The sequence below is a fragment of the Pristiophorus japonicus genome, chromosome 1, assembly GCF_044704955.1.
Source record: "Pristiophorus japonicus isolate sPriJap1 chromosome 1, sPriJap1.hap1, whole genome shotgun sequence".
NCBI classification, from domain to species: Eukaryota; Metazoa; Chordata; class Chondrichthyes; family Pristiophoridae; genus Pristiophorus; species Pristiophorus japonicus.
In genome coordinates this window covers 397,391,226-397,412,993 of record NC_091977.1, presented here as the reverse complement: position 1 = coordinate 397,412,993, position 21,768 = coordinate 397,391,226, and the positions used below count along the sequence as shown (strand labels likewise).

General features: G+C 44.9%; 1 protein-coding gene across 4 annotated transcripts in view; it reads left to right on the top strand.

Annotated features, from left to right (window-relative positions):
* Positions 1–21,768, top strand: part of LOC139274688 (centrosome and spindle pole-associated protein 1) — a 355,670-nt gene that overhangs the window by 259,257 nt on the left and 74,645 nt on the right. For all 4 annotated transcript variants that reach the window (XM_070891381.1, XM_070891368.1, XM_070891373.1 and 1 more), the window contains 2 exons: positions 6,060–6,209; positions 16,694–16,840. In XM_070891381.1, coding sequence (XP_070747482.1) covers positions 6,060–6,209; positions 16,694–16,840 — 297 coding nt within the window. The remainder of the gene's footprint in view (positions 1–6,059; positions 6,210–16,693; positions 16,841–21,768) is intronic.

The following is a 21,768-nucleotide window of genomic DNA, read 5'->3' as shown; positions in this document are numbered from 1 at the left end:
TTGCAGCAGGACCTCCCTGCTTTTGTACTCCATCCCTCTCGCAATGAAGGCCAACATTCCATTCGCCTTCCTGATTACCTGCTGCACCTGCAAACGAACTTTTTGGGATTCATGCACAAGGACCTCCAGGTCCCTCTGCACCGCAGCATGTTGTAATTTCTCCCTATTCAAATAATAGTCCCTTTTACTGTTTTTTTTTTCCCCCAAGGTGGATGACCTCACACTTTCCGACATTGTATTCCATCTGCCAAACCTTCGCCCATTCGCTTAACCTATCTAAATCTCTTTGCAGCCTCTCTGTGTCCTCTACACAACCCGCTTTCCACTAATCTTTGTGTCATCTGCAAATTTTGTTACACTACACTCTGTCCCCTCTTCTAGGTCATCTATGTATATTGTAAACAGTTGTGGTCCCAGCACCGATCCCTCTGGCACACCACTAACCACCGATTTCCAACCCGAAAAGGACCCATTTATCCCGACTCTCTGCTTTCTGTTCGCCAGCCAATTCTCTATCCGTGCTAATACATTTCCTCTGACTCCGCGTACCTTTATCTTCTGCAGTAACCTTTTGTGTGGCACCTTATCAAATGCCTTTTGAAAATCTAAATACACCACATCCATCGGTACACCTCTATCCACCATGCTCGTTATATCCTCAAAGAATTCCAGTAAATTAGTTAAACATGATTTCCCCTTCATGAATCCATGCTGCGTCTGCTTGATTGCACTATTCCTATCGAGATGTCCCGCTATTTCTTCCTTAATGATAGTTTCAAGCATTTTCCCCACTACAGATGTTAAACTAACCGGCCTATAGTTACCTGCCTTTTGTCTGCCCCCTTTTTTAAACAGAGGCCTTACATTAGCTGCTTTCCAATCCGCTGGTACCTCCCCAGAGTCCAGAGAATTTTGGTAGATTATAACGAATGCATCTGCTATAACTTCCGCCATCTCTTTTAATACCCTGGGATGCATTTCATCAGGACCAGGGGACTTGTCTACCTTGAGTCCCATTAGCCTGTCCAGCACTACACCCGCTAGTGATAGTGATTGTCTCTAGGTCCTCCCTTCCCACGTTCCTGTGACCAGCAATTTTAGGCATGGTTTTTGTGTCTTCCACTGTGAAGACCGAAGCAAAATAATTGTTTAAGGTCTCAGCCATTTCCACATTTCCCATTATTAAATCCCCCTTCTCATCTTCTAAGGGACCAACATTTACTTTAGTCACTCTTTTCCGTTTTATATATCTGTAAAAGTTTTACTGTCTGTTTTTATGCTAAGAGAAGGTACCTCTGATTATGGAGTAGAAGAGGCTTCAATATCCTCTTTGTGTTTCTTTTTACCAATTTTCTTCTATACTCTTTATTCCTGAAGACACTGACTCCTTCCTGGGTTACCAATCTCTGAGTGTTCATTGCCCTCTGGTACTTCATGCAAGTTGTTTTTGTTCCAATTTGAATGTTGAGGGTGAGTTTTGGCATACAATTCAGCCATGATGCAATTCAGAACTAAACTCAATCCTGATCTTGTTTGAGATCCACAAGTGCACACTTAGGTAATGTGTCACTGAACAGTGATCAGGAGTTAGAACCCTGGCTGATTTTTTTCTCTCTCTTATCCTTACCTAATGGTGCTGAGGCCAATGTTAGCACCTATATTGTTGCCTTTGTTAAGATTACTTAACTCCGCACAGAACAGGAATTAGAACTCAGACTTTCTTGATCTGTGTGGTTCAACTATTCATTGATAAACCCATGATGCTAAAATAGGACTTAATCATTTTCAATAGCTTCTCGGAGTAAGTAGCACATTGGGATTTTTTTTCTTTGTTTTGATCAAAACATTAGTATTACATCTAGACTCTTGGATGTATAAATCTGATGCATACACATCATTTATTTTAAAAATTTGCTCCTGAAAAGACAAAATGGTGATTGAGCATTGTTGTGCTGATGTGCAAGAAATGAGTAGAAATGCACTTTTGATATCCGTGAAAATTTAGTTTTGGACACATCGGAAATTGCCGTTTTTCCTCATTCGTGTATCTTGCACATGGCTTGGAATATGTTTCTTAATCAGCCAATGAAAATCACAGGTTAATGGCACGTTGACTATATTGAGACATGCCAGCAGTTATAGAATTATGGGAAGATCTTGGACCAGGACTCCCTCTCTTTACCCCTTCCGTTCTGCCCTGGCTTAAAATCTTCCATAAAAAATTATTTGTTGCAAATTAGAAGGAATCGACATCATCTTCATCATCATCATAGGCAGTCCCTTGAAACATAGAAACATAGGGCCCAAGTTTCCACAAGAAAAAAAACGGGCGCCCCTCCGAGCTGGGCGCCCGTTTTTCGCGCCTAAAACGGCGCCTAAAAAAATCCTCGGTATTCTCCACCTACTTACAGGTCCTCTGGCCCTCGGCGCAGCCAGCACGAGCTGTGGGGGGGGAGGCGGAGCCAGGTCCCTGCGCTGAAAACAGTGCCGGGACCTCTGCACATGCGCGCTACAGTCGGCACGCAAGTGCAGTAGCTCCAGGCGCCGAACTGTGTGGGAGGGGCCCGAAGCACGCAGCCCCTAGCCCTGGCTGAATGGCCTCACTGGGGCTGCGTGAATAAGGCTCCTCCCACGGCCAGCTCCTGCTCCCCCGCCCCCGACTGGACCCGACACCCGCTCCCCCCTGCCTCCGGACCAGACCTGACACCCGCTCCCCCCCCCCCAGCCGACCAGACCCGACCCGACACCCGCTTCCCCCCCACCCCCCGCCGACCAGACCCGACCCGACACCCGCTCCCCCCCCCCCCCCCCCGACCAGACCCGACCCGACACCCCCACCCCCCGCCGCCGCCGAAGCCGGGCACCGCCGATGCTGGGCTCCCAGGAGGACTTCGGGCGGGGCCCGCTCCCAGCGAGAGGCTTCGGGAGGGCCCCGCCACCAGGTAAGATGTGTCAGGCCACTCGGCCGGGGATAGGGGCGACGTCCCTTCAGCCTGGGATAGGGTTGTCGCCCCAGAGAGAGGACGCGCTGTGAGGGCTGGGAGCTACTGCGCACGCTTGCAGCTGCTGGCACTGTTTTTGGTGCAGGGCTGTAGCTCCGCCCCCAGCAGCTCCTGTTGCGCCGCGCCGAGGTGGAAATGGGCCAACAGCTATCTGAGAATCGCGAGGTAAGTATTCGGCACAATTTTTTTCTATAAATTAGGCGGGATGTGCGACGTTCTAGCGGGCGTCCGAAACTTGAGCCCATAGAAAATAGGTGCAGGAGTAGGCCATTTGGCCCTTGAAGCCTGCACCACCATTCAATATGATCCTGACTGATCATGCAACTTCAGTACCCCATTCCTGCTTTCTCTCCATACCCCTTGATCCCTTTAGCCGTAAGGGCCATATCTAACTCCCTTTTGAATATATCTTAACGAACTGGCTTCAACAAATTTCTGTGGTAGAGAATTCCACAAGTTCACAATTCTCTGAGTGAAGAACTTTCTCCTCATCTCGGTCCTAAATGGCTTACCCCCTATCCTTGCTTCCACTCTAAAAATGAGTTCCCAGGTGGTTGTACAGTCCACTTTGGGAATTACAGTCTCTAACAGGCGGGGCAGACAGTGGTTGAAGGAAAGGGTGGGTAGTGAGCCTGGTTTGCCGCATGCTCCTTCCGCTGTCTGCGTTTGGTTTCTGCATGCTCTCGACGACAAGACTCGAGATGCTCAGCGCTCTCCCAGATGCTCTTCCTCCACTTAGGGCGGTCTTGGGCCAGGGATTCCCAGGTGCCGGTGGGGATGTTACACTTTATCAAGGAGGCTTTGAGGGTGTCCTTGAAGTGTTTCTTCTGCCCACTTTTTCGTCTTGGCTTCAGAACAGACATTGGTCTGGCCTTTGGCAATGCTGGACACAGCATTGGTTGACCACACATTATACACATAATTTCAGAAGGTAATGTTTCATGAAGTGTCAAGCACTATTTCAACTTGTTAGGGTGTGATGCACCAGCATTCATTTAATATCTTTAATGCTGCAAGATGAGGGCATTCTAAATTTCCATTGCTGTGATTTCTGCCCATTGCTTCCTCTGGCGGGTGATGTAGAGGAGTGTCCTGCAGCATATTGTTTCATGAAAAGGCCTGGCAGGTGCCCCCTTTTATTCCTTTTGTGCTGCAAAGTGGGACTATCGAGTTCAAAATGTTCTGGTTCATCTAATATTGGAAGGTATTGAGCCATTGAATTCTTGTGAGCTGAAACTCCTTTCATTAAATTACCGGTTTACTGGCTGTCATTTTGATTTGCATTGTTAGTAAACTTCATTTATTGGAGATAGATCCACTGTATGTAATCTGACATTTGGATAGAGATGTACTTGGAATCCAAGAATGTGGAAGCCACTACCTACTGTAAATAATTTACTATTTTTCCTGACTTCTTAAATCTCAATGTACAAAGCTCTCTCTATTGTACCTGAGGCAGATCTTTGAAGACCTACACCGACTGGCCCAGCTTGATCTAAATCAAGACCGTAATGCCCAAGACTACTCCAAGTAGATGCATTACAGACACTCTGCCATGTATTCTGCTTTGACTCAAAAATTGATCCCTGTGAGGGCCGAGTGAGCTCCAACTTTCATTGGTGGTTCCTGCCAGTCAGGGAGTTACACAAGGAGTTGCACAGCAGAATTTAATTTGCTAATCTCTGTTTAATTACAGATTTTCCAAAAGTATTTGTTTCACAAGCAACAATTAAATGTTTGGACTGTTTACAGAGTAAGCTAATGCCATATAGGTCGACCAAATGCTACTTCCATTTGATGAATGAAATATGAAGAGGTGATAAAACTGTAATATAGTGGAACCTTGATTGCTCACACACTAACTACCCCAATGCTTTTGATTATCAGATATTTTTTGAAGATAATCTGAATTACAGGAGTTGGGGATACTAGCTTTTTTGCATCAGAGTCATCATCATCATAGGCAGTTCCTCAAAATCGAGGAAGACTTGCTTCCACTCTAAAAGTGAGTTCTCAGGTGACAATACGGGAATTACCGTTTTTGTCACAGGTGGGCCAGACAGTGGTTGAAGGAAGGGGTGGGTGGGGACGCTCCTTCTGCTGTCTGCGCTTGATTTCTGTATGCTTTTGGGGACGAGACTCGAGGTACTCAATGCCCTCCCGAATGCTCTTCCTCCACTTAGGGCGGTCTTGGGCCAGGGATTCCCAGGTGCCGGTGGGGATGTTGCACTTTATCAAGGAGGCTTTGAGGGTGTCCTCGAAGTGTTTCCTCTGCCCACCTGGGGCTCGCATGTCGTGTAGGAGTTCCGAGTAGAGCACTTGCTTTGAGAGTCTCGTGTCGGTCATGCAGACGACGTGGCCTGTCCAACGGAGTAGTCTGCCTGCCAGCAAGTTTAGTTGGTGATGCAACAACTTATCAGCTGGCTCACAGCTCCCTCGTGCATTTGGAGTAAAAAGACAAAGATTTTCCCTCAACTCTCATGGCACCACAGCTCCAGAGGTGAGTCCTAAAGGCAGTATATAATAATTTGTTGGTAGGGGCATTAAATTAGCTGTCAATTTGTGTTAGTTGCTATGGAGGCTCCTACCATTATGGAAAATATTTGAGGTTCTATTGTTTCAATTTCTGAAATTGATGACATTCAAAAACTAATTTAGGGATGAACAAAGCTCCATGTGCTAAAGTTATTCCAAACCATTTTCCAGGGAATGAAGTTTATACTTTTATAACTTGTGTATACATTTTTATTTTCTGCAGTTTATACGCTTCATATTGTTATTCTTTATGTGTAAATTAATTGATGAGTTTTGAGCACCAAATCTAGAACTGAATGTACCCGTACTAAAACTAAGCAAAGAACTGAGGATCGGCTTAGCATGATGATCTGATGCAGCAAAGTTGGGATGGCCAGCTAACTTGAAAATTTAAAGGGAAATAGCCCTAAGGGTGAAGTTTTTCCTCACCTTGGGGACTACAAGGAATTCTAGTAAGAAGCTACTTTTTTTAAAAAAAGCTACAAGTGAACCGCTTTTGAATTTGTTTTTAATGCATTCCAGATTGAAGAGAAGCGACGCAAGGCAGAGGAGGAACGTGAAAAAAGTAAACTTGAAGAGCAACAAGAGGAGAAACGCTTAGCTGAACAGAGGGCACGAATTGCAAAAGAGTTTGAAGAAGAGCAAGAAAAGAAACGGCGTAAAGAAGAGGAGGTAGCCTTCTGTTTTATAGACAAGGATATGATTGAACTTAACTCCATTTGTTTAATAGTTGCTGGAATGTCACTCACCACTTATCCAACATGCGGGAAATTTTATGGTGGGGAAATCTTTTTTTTTAAACCAGCGAGGATATAGTTGGCATTTTAAGGGAAGCCTTAAATGCCGATAAATCCCCTGGACCTGATGGCCTACATCTTAGGGTTTTGAAAGAGGTGGCTATAGGGATTGTGGATGCATTGATTGTTATCTTCCAAAATTCCATAGATCCTAGAAAAGTTTCTGTGGATTGGAAGGTAGCAAATGTAACCCCCGCTATTTAAGAAAGAAGGGAGAGATAAAACGAGGAACTACAGACCAACCTGACATCAGTAGTAGAGAACATCCTAGAATCTATTATTAAAGCCAGGGCACTTAGAAAATAATAGGATTGGGCAAAGTCAACACATCTGTTAACATTTTTTGAGGTTGTAACTAGCAGAATAGATGAGTGGAGAACCAGTGGATGTGGTGTATTTTGGATTTTCAGAAGGCATTCGATAAGGTACCACACGAGGTTATTAAACAAAATTAGGACTCGTGGGATTGGGGATAATATTCTAGCATGGATTGAGGATTGGTTAACGGACAGAAAATAGAGAGTAGGAATAAACGGGTCATTTTTGGGTTGGCAGACTGTAACTAGTGGGGTACCGCAAGGATCACTGCTTGGGCCGCAGCTATTCACAATCTATATCAATGATTTGGATGAGGGGACCAAATGTAATATATTCAAGTTTGCTGCTGATGCAAAGCTAGGTGGGAATGTAAGTTGTGAGGAGGATGCAAAGAGACTTCAAGGGGATATAGACAGGCTAAGTGAGTGGGCGAGAACATGGCAAATGGAATATAATGGTAAGTTACCCACTTTGGGAGGAAAAATAGAAAACAGAATATTTTTTAAATGGTGAACGACTGGGAAATGTTGGACCTGGGTGTCCTTGTACATGAATCACTGAAAGTTAACATGCAGATACACAAGCAATTAAGGAAGCAAATGTTGGCCTTTATTACAAGAGAATTTGAGTCATCATCATAGGCAATCCCTCGGAATCGAGGAAGACTTGCTTTCACTCCTGAAGTGAGTTCTTTGGTGGCTGAGAGCCAAAGACTCTGTCACAGGTGGGACAGACAGTCGCCCAGGGAAGGGTTGGGTGGGACTGGTTTGCCACTTCCGCTGCCTGCGCTTGACCTCTTCATGCTCTCGGCGTTGAGATTCGAAGAGCTCAACGCCCTCCCGGATGCACTTTCTCCACCTAGGGCGATCTCCGGCCAAAAACTCCTGGGTGTCTGGTGATGTCGCACTTTATGAGGGAGGCTTTGAGGGTGTCCTTGTAATGTTTCCACTGCCCACCTTTGACTCGTTTGCCGTGAAGGAGCTCCGCATAAAGCATTTGCTTAGGGAGTCTTTATTACAAGAGAGTAAGAATAAAAATGTCTTATTGCAATTATATAGGGCCCTGGTGAGACCGCACCTAGAGTATTGTGTACGGTTTTGTTTTCCTTGTCTGAGGAAGGATAATATTTGCCATAGAGGGAGTACAATGAAGATTCGCCAGACTGATTCCTGAGATTGGGGGATTATCCTATGAGAAGAGATTGAGTAGACTAGGCCTCTAGTCTCTAGAGTTTAGAAGAATGAGAGGTGATCTCATTGAGACATACAAAATTCTTTCAGGGCTTGACAGGGTAGATGCAGGGAGGATGTTTCCCCTGGCTGGGGAGTCTAGAACCAGGGTTTATAGTCCTAGAATAAGGGGTCGGCCATTTAGGACTGAGATGAGAAGAAACTTCTTCACTCCGAGGGTGGTAAATCTTTGGAATTCTCTACCTCAGAGTGCTGTGGATGCTTAGTTGTTGAGTACATTCAAGACGGAGATCAATAGATTTTTGAATATTAAGGGAATCAAGGAATACTGGGATAGTGCAGGAAAGTGGAGTTGATGTAGAAGATCAGCCATGATCTTATTGAATAGTAGAGCAGGCTTGAGGGACTGAATGGGCTAGTCCTGCTCCTATTTCTTATGTTCTTGTGTTCTTATGCTCATAGCAAAAGTCCTTATGGTGTGTGTGCATGTGCGTGCACGTAAATGTGTGTATGCGTGCACGTGTGTATATGTGCACGTGTGCATATATGTACGGTTGCATGCATGCATATATATATTTTGTGCGTTTGCATATGTCTGCGTGTCTGTGTATGCTTGTGTGCGCGTGTCTGCATGTCCGTGTGTTTGTGTGTGTGTGTATAGGCATATGTGTCTTGTGTGTATATGCATATGCGTCGTGAGTGCGTGTGTTTGCCTATGCGTGTGCGCATCTGCAGGTGTGTGCGTATGCATGCTGTGTGTGGGTATGCCTGTATCCATGCGTGTGTCTATGCCTATGCGTGTGGGTGCGGGGGTGTGTGCGTGTGCATTGTGTGTGTATATGCACGCACGTATATATGCGTGTGTGTGTGTGTGTATACTTAGATATGCGTATGTATATGTGTGTGTATGTATATGTGTATATACATATAGGTGCAGTATCCAAAATCCGGAGATCCGAAATATTCCGGACTCCGGGACAATTCGTGGCAGGGTCGTCCAGAAACTGTAAAATGTTCCAGAATCCAGACCGGGCGACCCTGCCCGACATCGGGGCCTCACTGCTGCCCGACCTCGGGGCCTCGCCTCGCCGCCCTTACCTCGGGGTGTCCTCGCTGGCCCGCGCGAACACCCCCTTGGCGGGGTCCCGCATGATGACAACAACCTCGGCGGGGCCCTGCCTGACGCTTCCTCAGCGTGGCCAGCCTCACCCGAACACCTCGGCGGGCTGGCCTACCCGACAGTCTTCTCAGCGGGGCCCTGCCCAACAGCCTCCTTAGCGGGGCCCCACCCAAACACCTCTTCAGTGGGGCTCCGCCCGACAACCTCCTCAGCGGGTCCCGCCCGACGCAGACACCTCCTCGGCTGCCCGCCTGACGATATCCTTGGCGGGACTGGCCCCATGACGACCTCCTCGGTGGGCCCCGGACGACCCGAACAGCTCCTCGGTATGTACCTCCCTCCCCCTCCTTTTCTGACGTTCCAAAATCCGGAAATACCTGAACCTGGGCTCGGGAGTTTCCGGATTCGTGACGTCAGAAAGGCGTTCCAAAGTCCGGAAAAACCCAAAATCCGGAATGACCTCGGTCCCGGGGGTTCATGATTTGGGACGCTGCACTTGTATATACGCGTATTTGTACAGCCAGGAACCAGTCCGGCTCTCTTGAATGTATACTGAATCAGCGCTTACCATGCAAGCCAGCAGCCTGTTCCACAGGTCTACTATTCCCTTGGAAAATAAGAACTTACTGACATCTAACCTCTTTTACTTGCCTATTTTATATACCTGATCTCTGAACCTCCCTAACCTATCAAATTGAAGTAATTTATCAATGTGCACGCAATCCAATATGTCCTGATCTGTTTGCAGATCTAGATTGTGGATTAACCTACTGTGAGGTACCTTATCAAATACTTTCTGAAAATCCAGGTAATCTATTGGGCTCATTTCACCAACCAAGTGATCTCTTCAAAAAATTTAATAAAACTAGTAACCCACAACCTCCTTTTCCAGAAGCCGTGTATGATGTTCTTGATGATTCCTTCTCTGCCAAGGTGGCCATATAGAGCATTTTTCATAATCCCTTTGAGGATCTTTTTTATAACAGAAGTAAAACTCATAGGCATATAGCTCCCTGCTACTGCTTTGCCTTCCTTTTTGAAAATTTGGATTATATGAACATTTTTCCAGTCTGAAGAATCTATTCTGACTCTAGCGAGCTGTTAATGATGTGGGCAAGGTGCTCGCAAAGCGCATGACTCATCTTTTTATGGACCCTTGCGTAGATGTCATCTGGGCCGGCAGTTGATAATTCTATGTACGATTATGGGCCTGAATTTGCGATCGGCGCGAAGCTAATGAGTACGTTGCCGACATTGCAAGTAAATCCGCGTGTGATTACTACCTGCGAGAACTTCCTTTAAAATGCTGCAGAGTTCCGCGCAGGGTACTCCCCGTGGAGCCCAGGTGCACACCGTTGTGCATATATGAACCTGCGATTACATGAGGTGGTGGTTCTTTTACTTCCTGATTCTTAGCTTATAAACTATTTATTTGGCTTTCGCCAGCCTTAATGGTCACATTTGCAATAAATCACTCATTTCTTACAGCTTTCTCCTTCATTGAAACTTGTATCTAAGTTCCAGGTTATTTCCAATCCAATGCACCAGAAGTGAAATTCAGGATAAACTCAATGGGACCACCGGGGACCTTTCTTTGTCTCTCTTTTATATAGATTTCAGTTTCTATTTAATTCAATCTGACTCTGAAAAAAATTCTAACGTTAATCTCAAATTTGATCTAAATTATTCCGTTTCACACTACTTGACATTTTTCTCTCTTTCCCCTCCGACCGAACATATGTAACCGGCATTAACCGTTTAAAAATAGTTTTCACATTGAATCAAAAAGAAAACTTTTCAAATTCATCTGTGGTTAGCTTCAGCTAGCAGCTGACTCTGGGACATCTAAAAATAAAAATGCTACCATTCCCATCATTTAAATTAGAACAAAAATGGCAATCTACAATGATTTGCAATTTGCATTTGCTGATTGTAACCCATTTTTTTGCAGGATGCACTTCCTAACAGGGCTGTGTACAATATACAGTAGATGGTATATTAATTGTGTATTGTTAGTCGTCATGCCGATCGCAAATTCAGGGCCGATATCTTCATCTATTTTAACATTTTGAATTTTCTTTCTAACCATGCAACTTCCTGCTGATAGGTGAGCATCATCTTCCATTAAAGACTGATTCAAAGAATCATTTAATACCTCTGCTATCCAACGGGAAACCTTTCAGCAGCCCTCTACAGTCTTTAACACACCTCTGATTTCTAACGTAGCTAAAAAAAGCTTTTACCATTGCTCCGCAATTATCTACTATCCTCTATGCAGTGACATTTTAGGAGTTGTAACAGCAAGTTTTGTTTCCTTTAGTGTTTGTTTTCCTGAGAATTTGTTTTACTGAGAATTACATTATTTTAATCCATCCTTCTAGTTGAAAATTTCCCTTTGTTGATCTGTTGCTAACTTTTCTGGCCAGTTAATTTGGGCAAGATGGCCTTTTATCTGACCAGAATTTGTCTTTGTCCAGTCCTTATGAGAGACACCTTATCTTTGTCTCTGCATTATCCAATTTTATTCTTACTTTGAACTTAATAATGTTGGGATCACTATTTGCACTTGGGGAGGTCTAACAAGACAAGGGAATACACATTAAATGGTACAACACTGAAAAGTGTAGAGGAACAAAGGCACCTTGGAGTGCAGGTCTGCAGATCTCTGAAGGTAGCAGGCCAGGTAGATAAGGTGGTTAAGAAGGCATATGGAATACTTGCCTTTATTAGTCGAGGCATGGAATACAAGAACAAGGATGTTATGCTTGAACTGTATAAAACACTGGTTAGGCTGCAGCTGGAGTTCTGTGTGCAGTTCTGGTCACCACATTACAGGAAAGATGTGATTGCACTGGAAAGGGTGCAGAGGAGATTTTCAGGAATGTTGCCTGGACTGGAGAATTTTGGCTATGAGGAAAGATTGGAGATGCTGGATCTGTTTTCTTTGGAACAGAGGAGGCTGAGGGAAGAAGACCTGATTGAGGTGTGTAAAATTATGATGGGCCTGGATAAAAGGGTCATCAACCAGGAGGCATAGATTTAAAGTAATTGGGGGGAAGATATAAAGGAGATATGGGAAATTTCTTTACCCAGAGGGTGGTGGGGGTCTGGAACTCACTGCCTGAAAGGGTGGTTGATGCAGAAAGCCTCACCACATTTAAAAAATACTTGGATGTACATTTAAAGTGCCGTAACCTACAGGGCTACAGACCAAGAGCTGGAACACGATGGGCCAAAATGGCCTCCTTCCGTGCTGTAAATTTCTATGATTCTATGATTTTCCAATTGTTCTACTACATCAGTTAATTGCCTCATTTTATTTCACAGAACTAAATCAAGTAATGCACCTTTCCTTGTTGGACTAGAAACATATGGATCTAGGAAACAATACTGATGTATTTTAATGAAAGTCATTTAAAACTCAAAATATAGTTCAATGTATAAATGAAAATGTAATTATTCATGTCCGAATCATTTCTACTACTGAGGCTAAACTCCACACTCTTCTGGCCTCACACTTCACTGGCTCCTTGCGTGTTGAGAACTGATTATTTTTAACTTTCAGGTTTTGCCTGGAAGACTTATAAGCTATACTTATTTAGGGGACTGGGTGATGTATAAATTACCAAAATATTACCTATGATTAGGCACTCACCTGGAGACCACAAGGTAGCACGGCAAATCGCAATAACACTATTTTGCAGTCGAAGTACTGCTTCTGAGGTTGAGGTCCAAGTTATGCTGGGTTGTGGAAAGGCTTTTGGGTCTGTTAAACTTAACCAAAGAGTGCTTGATTCTGGATGCAAATGTATAATTTTCTCATAATTTGACCACACTTTGATCATAATATTCACCACTGTGAAAAAACAACAACTTACTTTGTTGACTTCAAAATGTAATTGTTTAGTTGACTGCAATAAAGATAATTGCTCTGATTTTGCTGTGAGCAGCGAAGGAATGGTTTTCACTGTTCACCTCGCATAAAGCTGCCCACGGACTTTGTGTCGGCTTGTCAGTGCAGATTTCCAGTCTTCCGCCGTCTGTTTGAATTTGCCACTCTCTACAGGAGATCTGTGGTATCTGTGAGCGGGCAAAGCAGCAGGAAAGCTGTTCAACCAATCAGATTGAAGAATCCTTACAGACGGCAAAGCAGGAAGTAAAAAAAACAGGAAATATAAATGACCTTTAAATAAGTGTACATGAAGCGAAATAAAAGATTGGATCATGCACACGGGATTAAGTGAAAGACATAAAAGAGCAAAATATAGAAACTATAAAAAATTATTCTCAAGAAAATTAATCTTGCAGATATTTGTTTAGTAAACGAATGAGACCCTACATTTGTAAAATTAATTTTTCAGGGCCAGAGAAGATATTCAGTAGTAAAAACTCAGTTATTCCTGATTGAACAATGCATACGTTTTTCATCGGTCTTTAGTACGATAATCGTGGGTAATTAGCCTAAGTTCGTGCTATGCCAGTGATTTCTGTGCAGATTCCATCATTGAAGACTGCAACAGTGCAGCCTGTAAACAAGCAGGGTATCACTGACAGAAACTTTACGCATTTAACTGTGCACTAGCGGACACCAGAAGTTGCTGTCCGTTTTACCCAGTAATAATGGTGAGTGCTAACAGCATCGCCGTTGGGTGGGCCACATCGTCCGCATGACCGACATGAGACTCCCAAAGCAAGCGCTCTACTCGGAACTCCTGCACGGCAAGCGAGCCCCAGGTGGGCAGAGGAAACATTTCAAGTACACCCTCAAAGCCTCCTTGATAAAGTGCAACATCCCCACGAGCACCTGGGAATCCCTTGCCCAAGATTGCCCTAAGTGGAGGAAGAGCATCCAGGAGGACCATAATATAGTGGAATTCTGCATTAGGATGGAGAATGAAACAGTTAATTCAGAGACCATGGTCCAGAACTTAAAGAAGGCTAACTTTGAAGGTATGAGGCGTGAATTGGCTGAGATGGATTGGCGAATGATACTTAAGGGGTTGACTGTGGATGGGCAATGGCAGACATTTAGAGACCGCATGGATGAACTACAACAATTGTACATTCCTGTCTGGCATAGAAATAAAAAAGGGAAGGTGGCTCAACCGTGGCTATCAAGGGAAATCAGGGATAGTATTAAAGCCAAGGAAGTGGCATACAAATTGGCCAGAAATAGCAGCGAACCTGGGGACTGGGAGAAATTTAGAACTCAGCAGAGGAGGACAAAGGGTTTGATTAGGGCAGGGAAAATGGAGTATGAGAAGAAGCTTGCAGGGAACATTAAGACGGATTGCAAAAGTTTCTATAGATATGTAAAGAGAAAAAGGTTAGTAAAGACAAATGTAGGTCCCCTGCAGTCAGAATCAGGGGAAGTCATAACGGGGAACAAAGAAATGGCGGACCAATTGAACAAGTACTTTGGTTCGGTATTCACGAAGGAGGACACGAACAACCTTCCGGTTATAAAAGGGGTCGGGGGGTCTAGTAAGGAGGAGGAACTGAGGGAAATCCTTATTAGCCGGGAAATTGTGTTGGGGAAATTGATGGGATTGAAGGCCGATAAATCCCCAGGGCCTGATGGACTGCATCCCAGAGTACTTAAGGAGGTGGCCTTGGAAATAGTGGATGCATTGACAGTCATTTTCCAACATTCCATTGACTCTGGATCAGTTCCTATGGAGTGGAGGGTAGCCAATGTAACCCCACTTTTTAAAAAAGGAGGGAGAGAGAAAACAGGGAATTATAGACCGGTCAGCCTGACATCGGTAGTGGGTAAAATGATGGAATCAATTATTAAGGATGTCATAGCAGTGCATTTGGAAAGAGGTGACATGATGGGTCCAAGTCAGCATGGATTTGTGAAAGGGAAATCATGCTTGACAAATCTTCTGGAATTTTTTGAGGATATTTCCAGTAGAGTGGATAAGGGAGAACCAGTTGATGTGGTATATTTGGACTTTCAGAAGGCGTTCGACAAGGTCCCACACAAGAGATTGATGTGCAAAGTTAGAGCACATGGGATTGGGGGTAGTGTACTGACATGGATTGAGAACTGGTTGTCAGACAGGAAGCAAAGAGTAGGAGTAAATGAGGACTTTTCAGAATGGCAGGCAGTGACTAGTGGGGTACCGCAAGGTTCTGTGCTGGGGCCCCAGCTGTTTACACTGTACATTAATGATTTAGATGAGGGGATTAAATGTAGTATCTCCAAATTTGCGGATGACACTAAGTTGGGTGGCAGTGTGAGCTGCGAGGAGGATGCTGTGAGGCTGCAGAGCGACTTGGATAGGTTAGGTGAGTGGGCAAATGCATGGCAGATGAAGTATAATGTGGATAAATGTGAGGTTATCCACTTTGGTGGTAAAAACAGAGAGACAGACTATTATCTGAATGGTGACAGATTAGGAAAAGGGGAGGTGCAAAGAGACCTGGGTGTCATGGTACATCAGTCATTGAAGGTTGGCATGCAGGTGCAGCAGGCGGTTAAGAAAGCAAATGGCATGTTGGCCTTCATAGCAAGGGGATTTGAGTACAGGGGCAGGGAGGTGTTGCTACAGTTGTACAGGGCATTGGTGAGGCCACACCTGGAGTATTGTGTACAGTTTTGGTCTCCTAACCTGAGGAAGGACATTCTTGCTATTGAGGGAGTGCAGCGAAGGTTCACCAGACTGATTCCCGGGATGGCGGGACTGACCTATCAAGAAAGACTGGATCAACTGGGCTTGTATTCACTGGAGTTCAGAAGAATGAGAGGGGACCTCATAGAAACATATAAAATTCTGACGGGGTTAGACAGGTTAGATGCAGGAAGAATGTTCCCAATGTTGGGGAAGTCCAGAACCAGGGGTCACAGTCTAAGGATAAGGGGTAAGCCATTTAGAACCGAGATGCGGAGGAACTTCTTCACCCAGAGAGTGGTGAACCTGTGGAATTCTCTACCACAGAAAGTTGTTGAGGCCAATTCACTAAATATATTCAAAAAGGAGTTAGATGAGGTCCTTACTGCTAGGGGGATCAAGGGGTATGGCGAGAAAGCAGGAATGGGGTACTGAAGTTGAATGTTCAGCCATGAACTCATTGAATGGCGGTGCAGGCTAGAAGAGCCGAATGGCCTACTCCTGCACCTATTTTCTATGTTTCTATGTTTCTAGGACGCTGAGCACCTCAAGTCTCGTCACCAAGAGCATACAGAAACCAAGCGCAGACAGCAGAAAGAGCGTGTGGCAAACCAGACTCCCCACCCACCCTTTTCTTCAACCACTGTCTGTCCCACCTGTGACAGAGACTGTAAATCCTGTATTGGACTGTACAGTCACCTGAGAATTCACTTTGAGTGAAAGCAAGTTTTCCTCGATTTCGAGGGACTGCTTATGATATTAGTACAGCAAAATCCAGGCCATTGTTTTAGGAGGAGGGACTGTTGAGGTAGTTATAACAAATACTAAACTCCTCTCTTTTTTAATGTAGAAAACTTTAAGAGGCACAGGATAATTGTAGAAGTTAAAAGTTATTAACTAAAAGGTTTTGTTATCCTGGGCATGTTACTGAAAGGACACCGACATATCAAGGTTATTGAAAATATTCTCAAAGACAAAGGGACCTGCCTATGAGAGCTGATCTAAAATATGGGAACTGAATAATCTAGTGGAAGAAGGATAGGCAAAAACTCCTAAATGCAACAGTGTTAAGGTAACTTTTTAATGTAAAATTTAATTTAACTCCACTCTGCAGCAAAGGAATAAAAATGAAGAAATTGTACGGTTGGCTGAAGAACGTCGGAAGGTAGCAGAAAGAAAACGAAAGGAGGAGGAAGAAAAACAGGAGGCAATATTTCAACAGCAACTCAAGAGGGAACAATCAGCAAGGATAGATGAGAAGGTATACTAAACTTTTCAGTTTTAGAATTTTAAAAAATCTTCAAGGGCAAGGAAAGTCTGTTCAAAGTACTCCCATCTTTTATTGATGGGGGAAAAAATTGATACCAATATATTCACTGACGGCAAAAATTTGGCAGATGGAGTATAATGTTGGAAAGTGTGAGGTCACGCACTTCAGCAGAAAAAGAATCAAAGAGCAAGTTATTATTTAAATGGAGAAAGATTGCAAAGTGCTTGCAGTACAGTGGGACCTGGGGACTTGTGCATGAAACACAAAAGGTTAGTGTGCAGGTGCAGCAAGTGATCAGGAAGGCCAATAGAATCTTGGCCTTTATAGCAAAGGGGATGGAGTATAAAAGCAGGGAAGTCTTGCTGCAGTTGTACAGGTTTTGGTGAGGCCACACCTGGAATACTGCGAGAAGTTTTGGTTTCCATATTTACGAAAGGATATACTTGCTTTGGAGGCAGTTCAGAGAAGGTTCACAAGGTTGATTCCAGCGATGAGGGGGTTGACTTATGAGGACAGGTTGAGTAGGTTGGGCCTCTACTCATTGGAATTCAGAAGAATGGGAGGTGATCGTATCGAAACGTATAAGATTATGAGGGGCCTTGACAAGGTGGATGCAGAGAGGATGTTTCCACTGATAGGGGAGACTAGAACTATAGGGCATAATCTTAGAATAAGGGGCTGCCCATTTAAAACTTAGATGAGGAGAAATTTCTTCTCTGAGGGTTGTGGATCTGCGGAATTTGCTGCCTCAGAGAGCTGTGGAAGCTGGGACATTGAATAAATTTAAGACAGAAATAGACCATTTCTTAAATGATAAGGGAATAAGGGTTATGGAGAGTGGGCACGGAAGTGGACCTGAGTCCATGATCAGATCAGCCATGATCGTATTAAATGGTGGCACAGGCTCAAGGGGCCATATGGCCTTCTGCTCCTATTTCTTATGTTCTGATATATTCATAACTAACATTGAAGCGAAGGAATTATCAGGATGGCGATTGATATGGGGAAGGGGTTCCATTCACAGGAACCTCCTATCCTGGCCCTACTGTAGAGACCCAAGGATGCTGAAGTATCCTCACATGCTCACCTGAGGAATATAATGCCAGTATTGTTTGTCAGCTAGTGGGGAAAGATTCTTGGGCAAGCTATAAATGATCTAGAAGATATTTCTATAAATTGCATTTTCTGAGGTTTCCCATTACTACTAGCATGGATGTCGACTGCAACAAAAAATATTTTGGGGAAAATTGTTTCACACAGTCATATTATTGTTCAGATCTGGTCAGCTTTATTGTATCTGCAAACTTCAAAACTGTTTCTTTTCATACAGCCACCTGCTAATTCAGTGATCCTCTTCCCAGTATTGGTGAAATATGACACATTCTTTGGATCTTTTTCCTCTCCAAACAACTGGAGCCATGGACCTTCTTGGCTGCACTTTTTAAAAATTCATTCATGGGATGTGGGTGCCGCTGATAAGGCCAGCAATTATTGCCTATGCCCATGCCTAATTGCCCTTGGGAAGGTGGTGGTGAGCCGCCATCTTGTACCTCTGCAGTCCGTGAGGTGAAGGTACTCTCTCAGTGCTGTTAGGGAGGCATTCCAGGATTTTGACACAGCGCCAATAAAGGAACGGCGATATTTTTCCAAGTCAGGATAGTGTGTGACTTGGAGGGAAACTTGCAGGTGGTGTTCCCATGCACCTGCTGTCCTTGTCCTTCTAGGTGGTGGAGGCCGAGCGTTTGGGAGGTGCTGTCGAAGAAGCCTTGACGAGTTACTGCAGTGCATCTTATAGCTGATATACACTGCAGCCATGGTGCTCCGGTGGTGGAGGGAGTGAATGTTTAAGGTGGTGGATCGTGGGCCACCCCAACCTGCGTGAGAACACCTCCGCAGGTCGGGGCTACAAAAAAAGCTGGACCGGCGGGCCCCTCAACATCATGGGTCACCCCGACCTGCGTGAGAACACCTCCGCAGGTCGGGGCTACAAAAAGAGCTGGACCGGCGGGCCCCTCAACATCATGGGTCACCCCGACCTGCGTGAGAACATCTCCGCAGATCGGGGCTACAAAAAGAGATGGAGCATGCCACTACAATTTCCAGCGCGAGCTGCTCCAGGTGTGCGACGGCTTCGAGGTGGCCGACTGGGTGACGTCATCAGGACCCAGGTCACTGTTTGAAGCGTGGCCCTGGTACAGCAGAGCAGTGGGAAGGTCGTGGCGGAGGTGCGGCGAATGTTTGTGGCGGAGGAGCGGCGAGAGATCGCGGCGGAGATGTGACAAATGAGAGTACGGGGTCCAGAAGAGCCAAAGGCCGAGGGGCAGCATGAGCCAGCCCACATTGCGATATGTGCGCGCACTAGGTCCGTGCAGCAGAGCAAGTCTCCAGTCATCCTGATTAACCCTTGCCACTGGATAAAGGCCTAGCTCTGTCAAGCCCGTGTGGTGGCTGATGTGCAACGGTCACCACACGTAAAAAAAAAATCCACGCACAGGCATCTTCCATCCTTTCAACTGGAGTTCAGGACCGGAATATCGGGTCCTTCATTGTGAGTGGGCAAACATTTGACAGATGGAGTGTAACGTTGGAAAGTGTAAGGTCATGCACTTTGGCAGAAAAAATTAAAGAGCAAATTATTATTTAAATGGAGAAAAATTGCTAAGTGCTGCAGTACAGTGGAACCTGGGGGTACTTATGTATGAAACACAAAAGGTTAGTATGCAGGTACAGCAAGTGATCAGGAAGACCAATGGAATCTTGGCCTTTATTGCAAAGGGGATGGAGTATAAAAGCAAGGAAGTCTTGCTACAGTTATACAGGGTATTGGTGAGGCCACACCTGGAATACTGCGTGCAGTTTTGGTTTCCATATTTACAAAAGGATATATTTGCTTTGGAGGCAATTCAGAGAAGGTTCACAAGGTTGATTCCAGAGATGAGGGGTTTGACTTAAGAGGAAAGGTTGAGTAGGTTGGGCCTCTACTCATTGGAATTCAGAAGAATGAGAGGTGATCTTATTGAAACATGTTAGATTATGAGGGGGCTTGACAAGGTGGATGCAGAGAGGATGTTTCCATTGATGGGGGAGACTAGAACTAGAGGGCATAATCTTAAAATAAGGGCCGTCCATTTGAAACTGAGATGGGGAGAAATTTCTTCTCGGAGGGCTGTAAATCTTTGAAATTCGCTGCCTCAGAGAGCTGTGGAAGCTGGGACATTGAATAAATTTAAGGCAGAAATAGTCAGTTTCTTAAACGATAAGGGAATAAGGGGATATGCGGAGTGGGCAGAGAAGTGGACCCGAGTCCATGATCGGATCAGCCATGATCATATTAAATGGCAGAGCAGGCTGGAGGGGCCGTATGGCCTACTCCTGCTCCTATTTCTTATGTTCTTATGTTAATTGAAATATCTGTGAACTTATGTGGAAGCAAGTCATCCTCGTTCGAGGCACCGCCTATGAAGATGACGATGGGATGGGGTGCCAATCAAGCAGACTGCGATGTCATAAATGCTGTTGAGCTTTTTGAGTGTTGTTGGAACTGCACTCATCCAGGCAAGTGGAGAGTATTCCATCACACACCTGACTTATGCCTTGTAAAAGGTGGAAAGTCTTAGCTGAGTCAGAAGCTGCAGAATACCCAGCCTCTGACCTGCTCTTGTAGCCACAGTATTTATGTGGCTGGTTCAGTTAAGTTTCTGGCAGGGGATTTGGTGATGGTAATCCCGTTGAATATCAAGGGGAGGTGACTAAATCTTCTCTTGTTGGAGATGGTCATTGCCTGGCTCTTATGTGGCGCAAATGTTACTTGCCACTTAACAACCCAAGCCTGAATGTTGTCCATATCTTGCTGCATTATCTGAGAAGTTACGAATGGAACTGAACACTGTGCAACCATCAGCGAACATTCCCACATCTGACCTTATACTGGAGGGAAGTTCATTGATCAAGTAGTTGAAGATGGTAGGGCCTAGAACACTGCCTGAGGAACTGTTGCAGTGATGTCCTGGGGGTAAAATAATTGGCCTCCAGCAACCACAAGCATCTTCATTTGTGCTGCGTATGACTCGGGCCAGTGGAGAGTTTTCCCCTGATTCCCATTCATTTCAATTTACTAGGCCTCCTTGATGCCACACACTCTCAAATGCTGCCTTGATGTCGAGGGTTGTCACTCTTGCCTCACCTCTGAAATTCAGCTCTTTTGTCAATTTTCGGACCAAGGCTGTAATGAGCTCTAGAGCTCCTGGCAGAATCCAAACTGAGCATTGGTGAGTAGGTTCCACTTAATAGCACAATTGACGACACCTTCCATCACTTTGCTAATGATTGAGAGTAAGGTGATGGGTGGTAATTGGTCCAATTGGATATCTCTTGCTTTTTGTAGACAGGACAAACCTGGCTTTTTTCCACTTTACTGGGTAGATGCCAGTGTTGCAGCTGTACGAACAGCTCCACTAGAGGCACAGCTAATTCTGGAGCCAGGATATTGTCAGGGCCCATAGCCTTTACTGTATCCAGTGTGCTCAGCTGTTGATATCAGGTGGAGTGATTCGAATTAACTGAAGCTTGGCTTCCGAGATGATGGGGACCTCAGGAGAAGGCCGAGATGGATCATCCACTCAGCAATTCTGGCTGGAAATGGTTGCAAATGCTTCAGCCTTGTCTTTTGCACTCACGTGCTGGGCTTCTGCCATCATTGAGGATGAGAATGTTCATGGAGCCTCCTTCTCCGGTTGGTTGTTTAATTGTCCACCACCATTCATGACTGGATATGACAGGACTGCAGAGCTTTGATCTGATCCATTGGTTGTGAGATTGCGTAGCTCTGTCTATAGCATACTGCCTCCGATGTTTAGCATGCATGTAGTCCTGGGTTGTAGCTTTACCAGGTTGTAGCTTTACCAGGTTGGCACCTCATT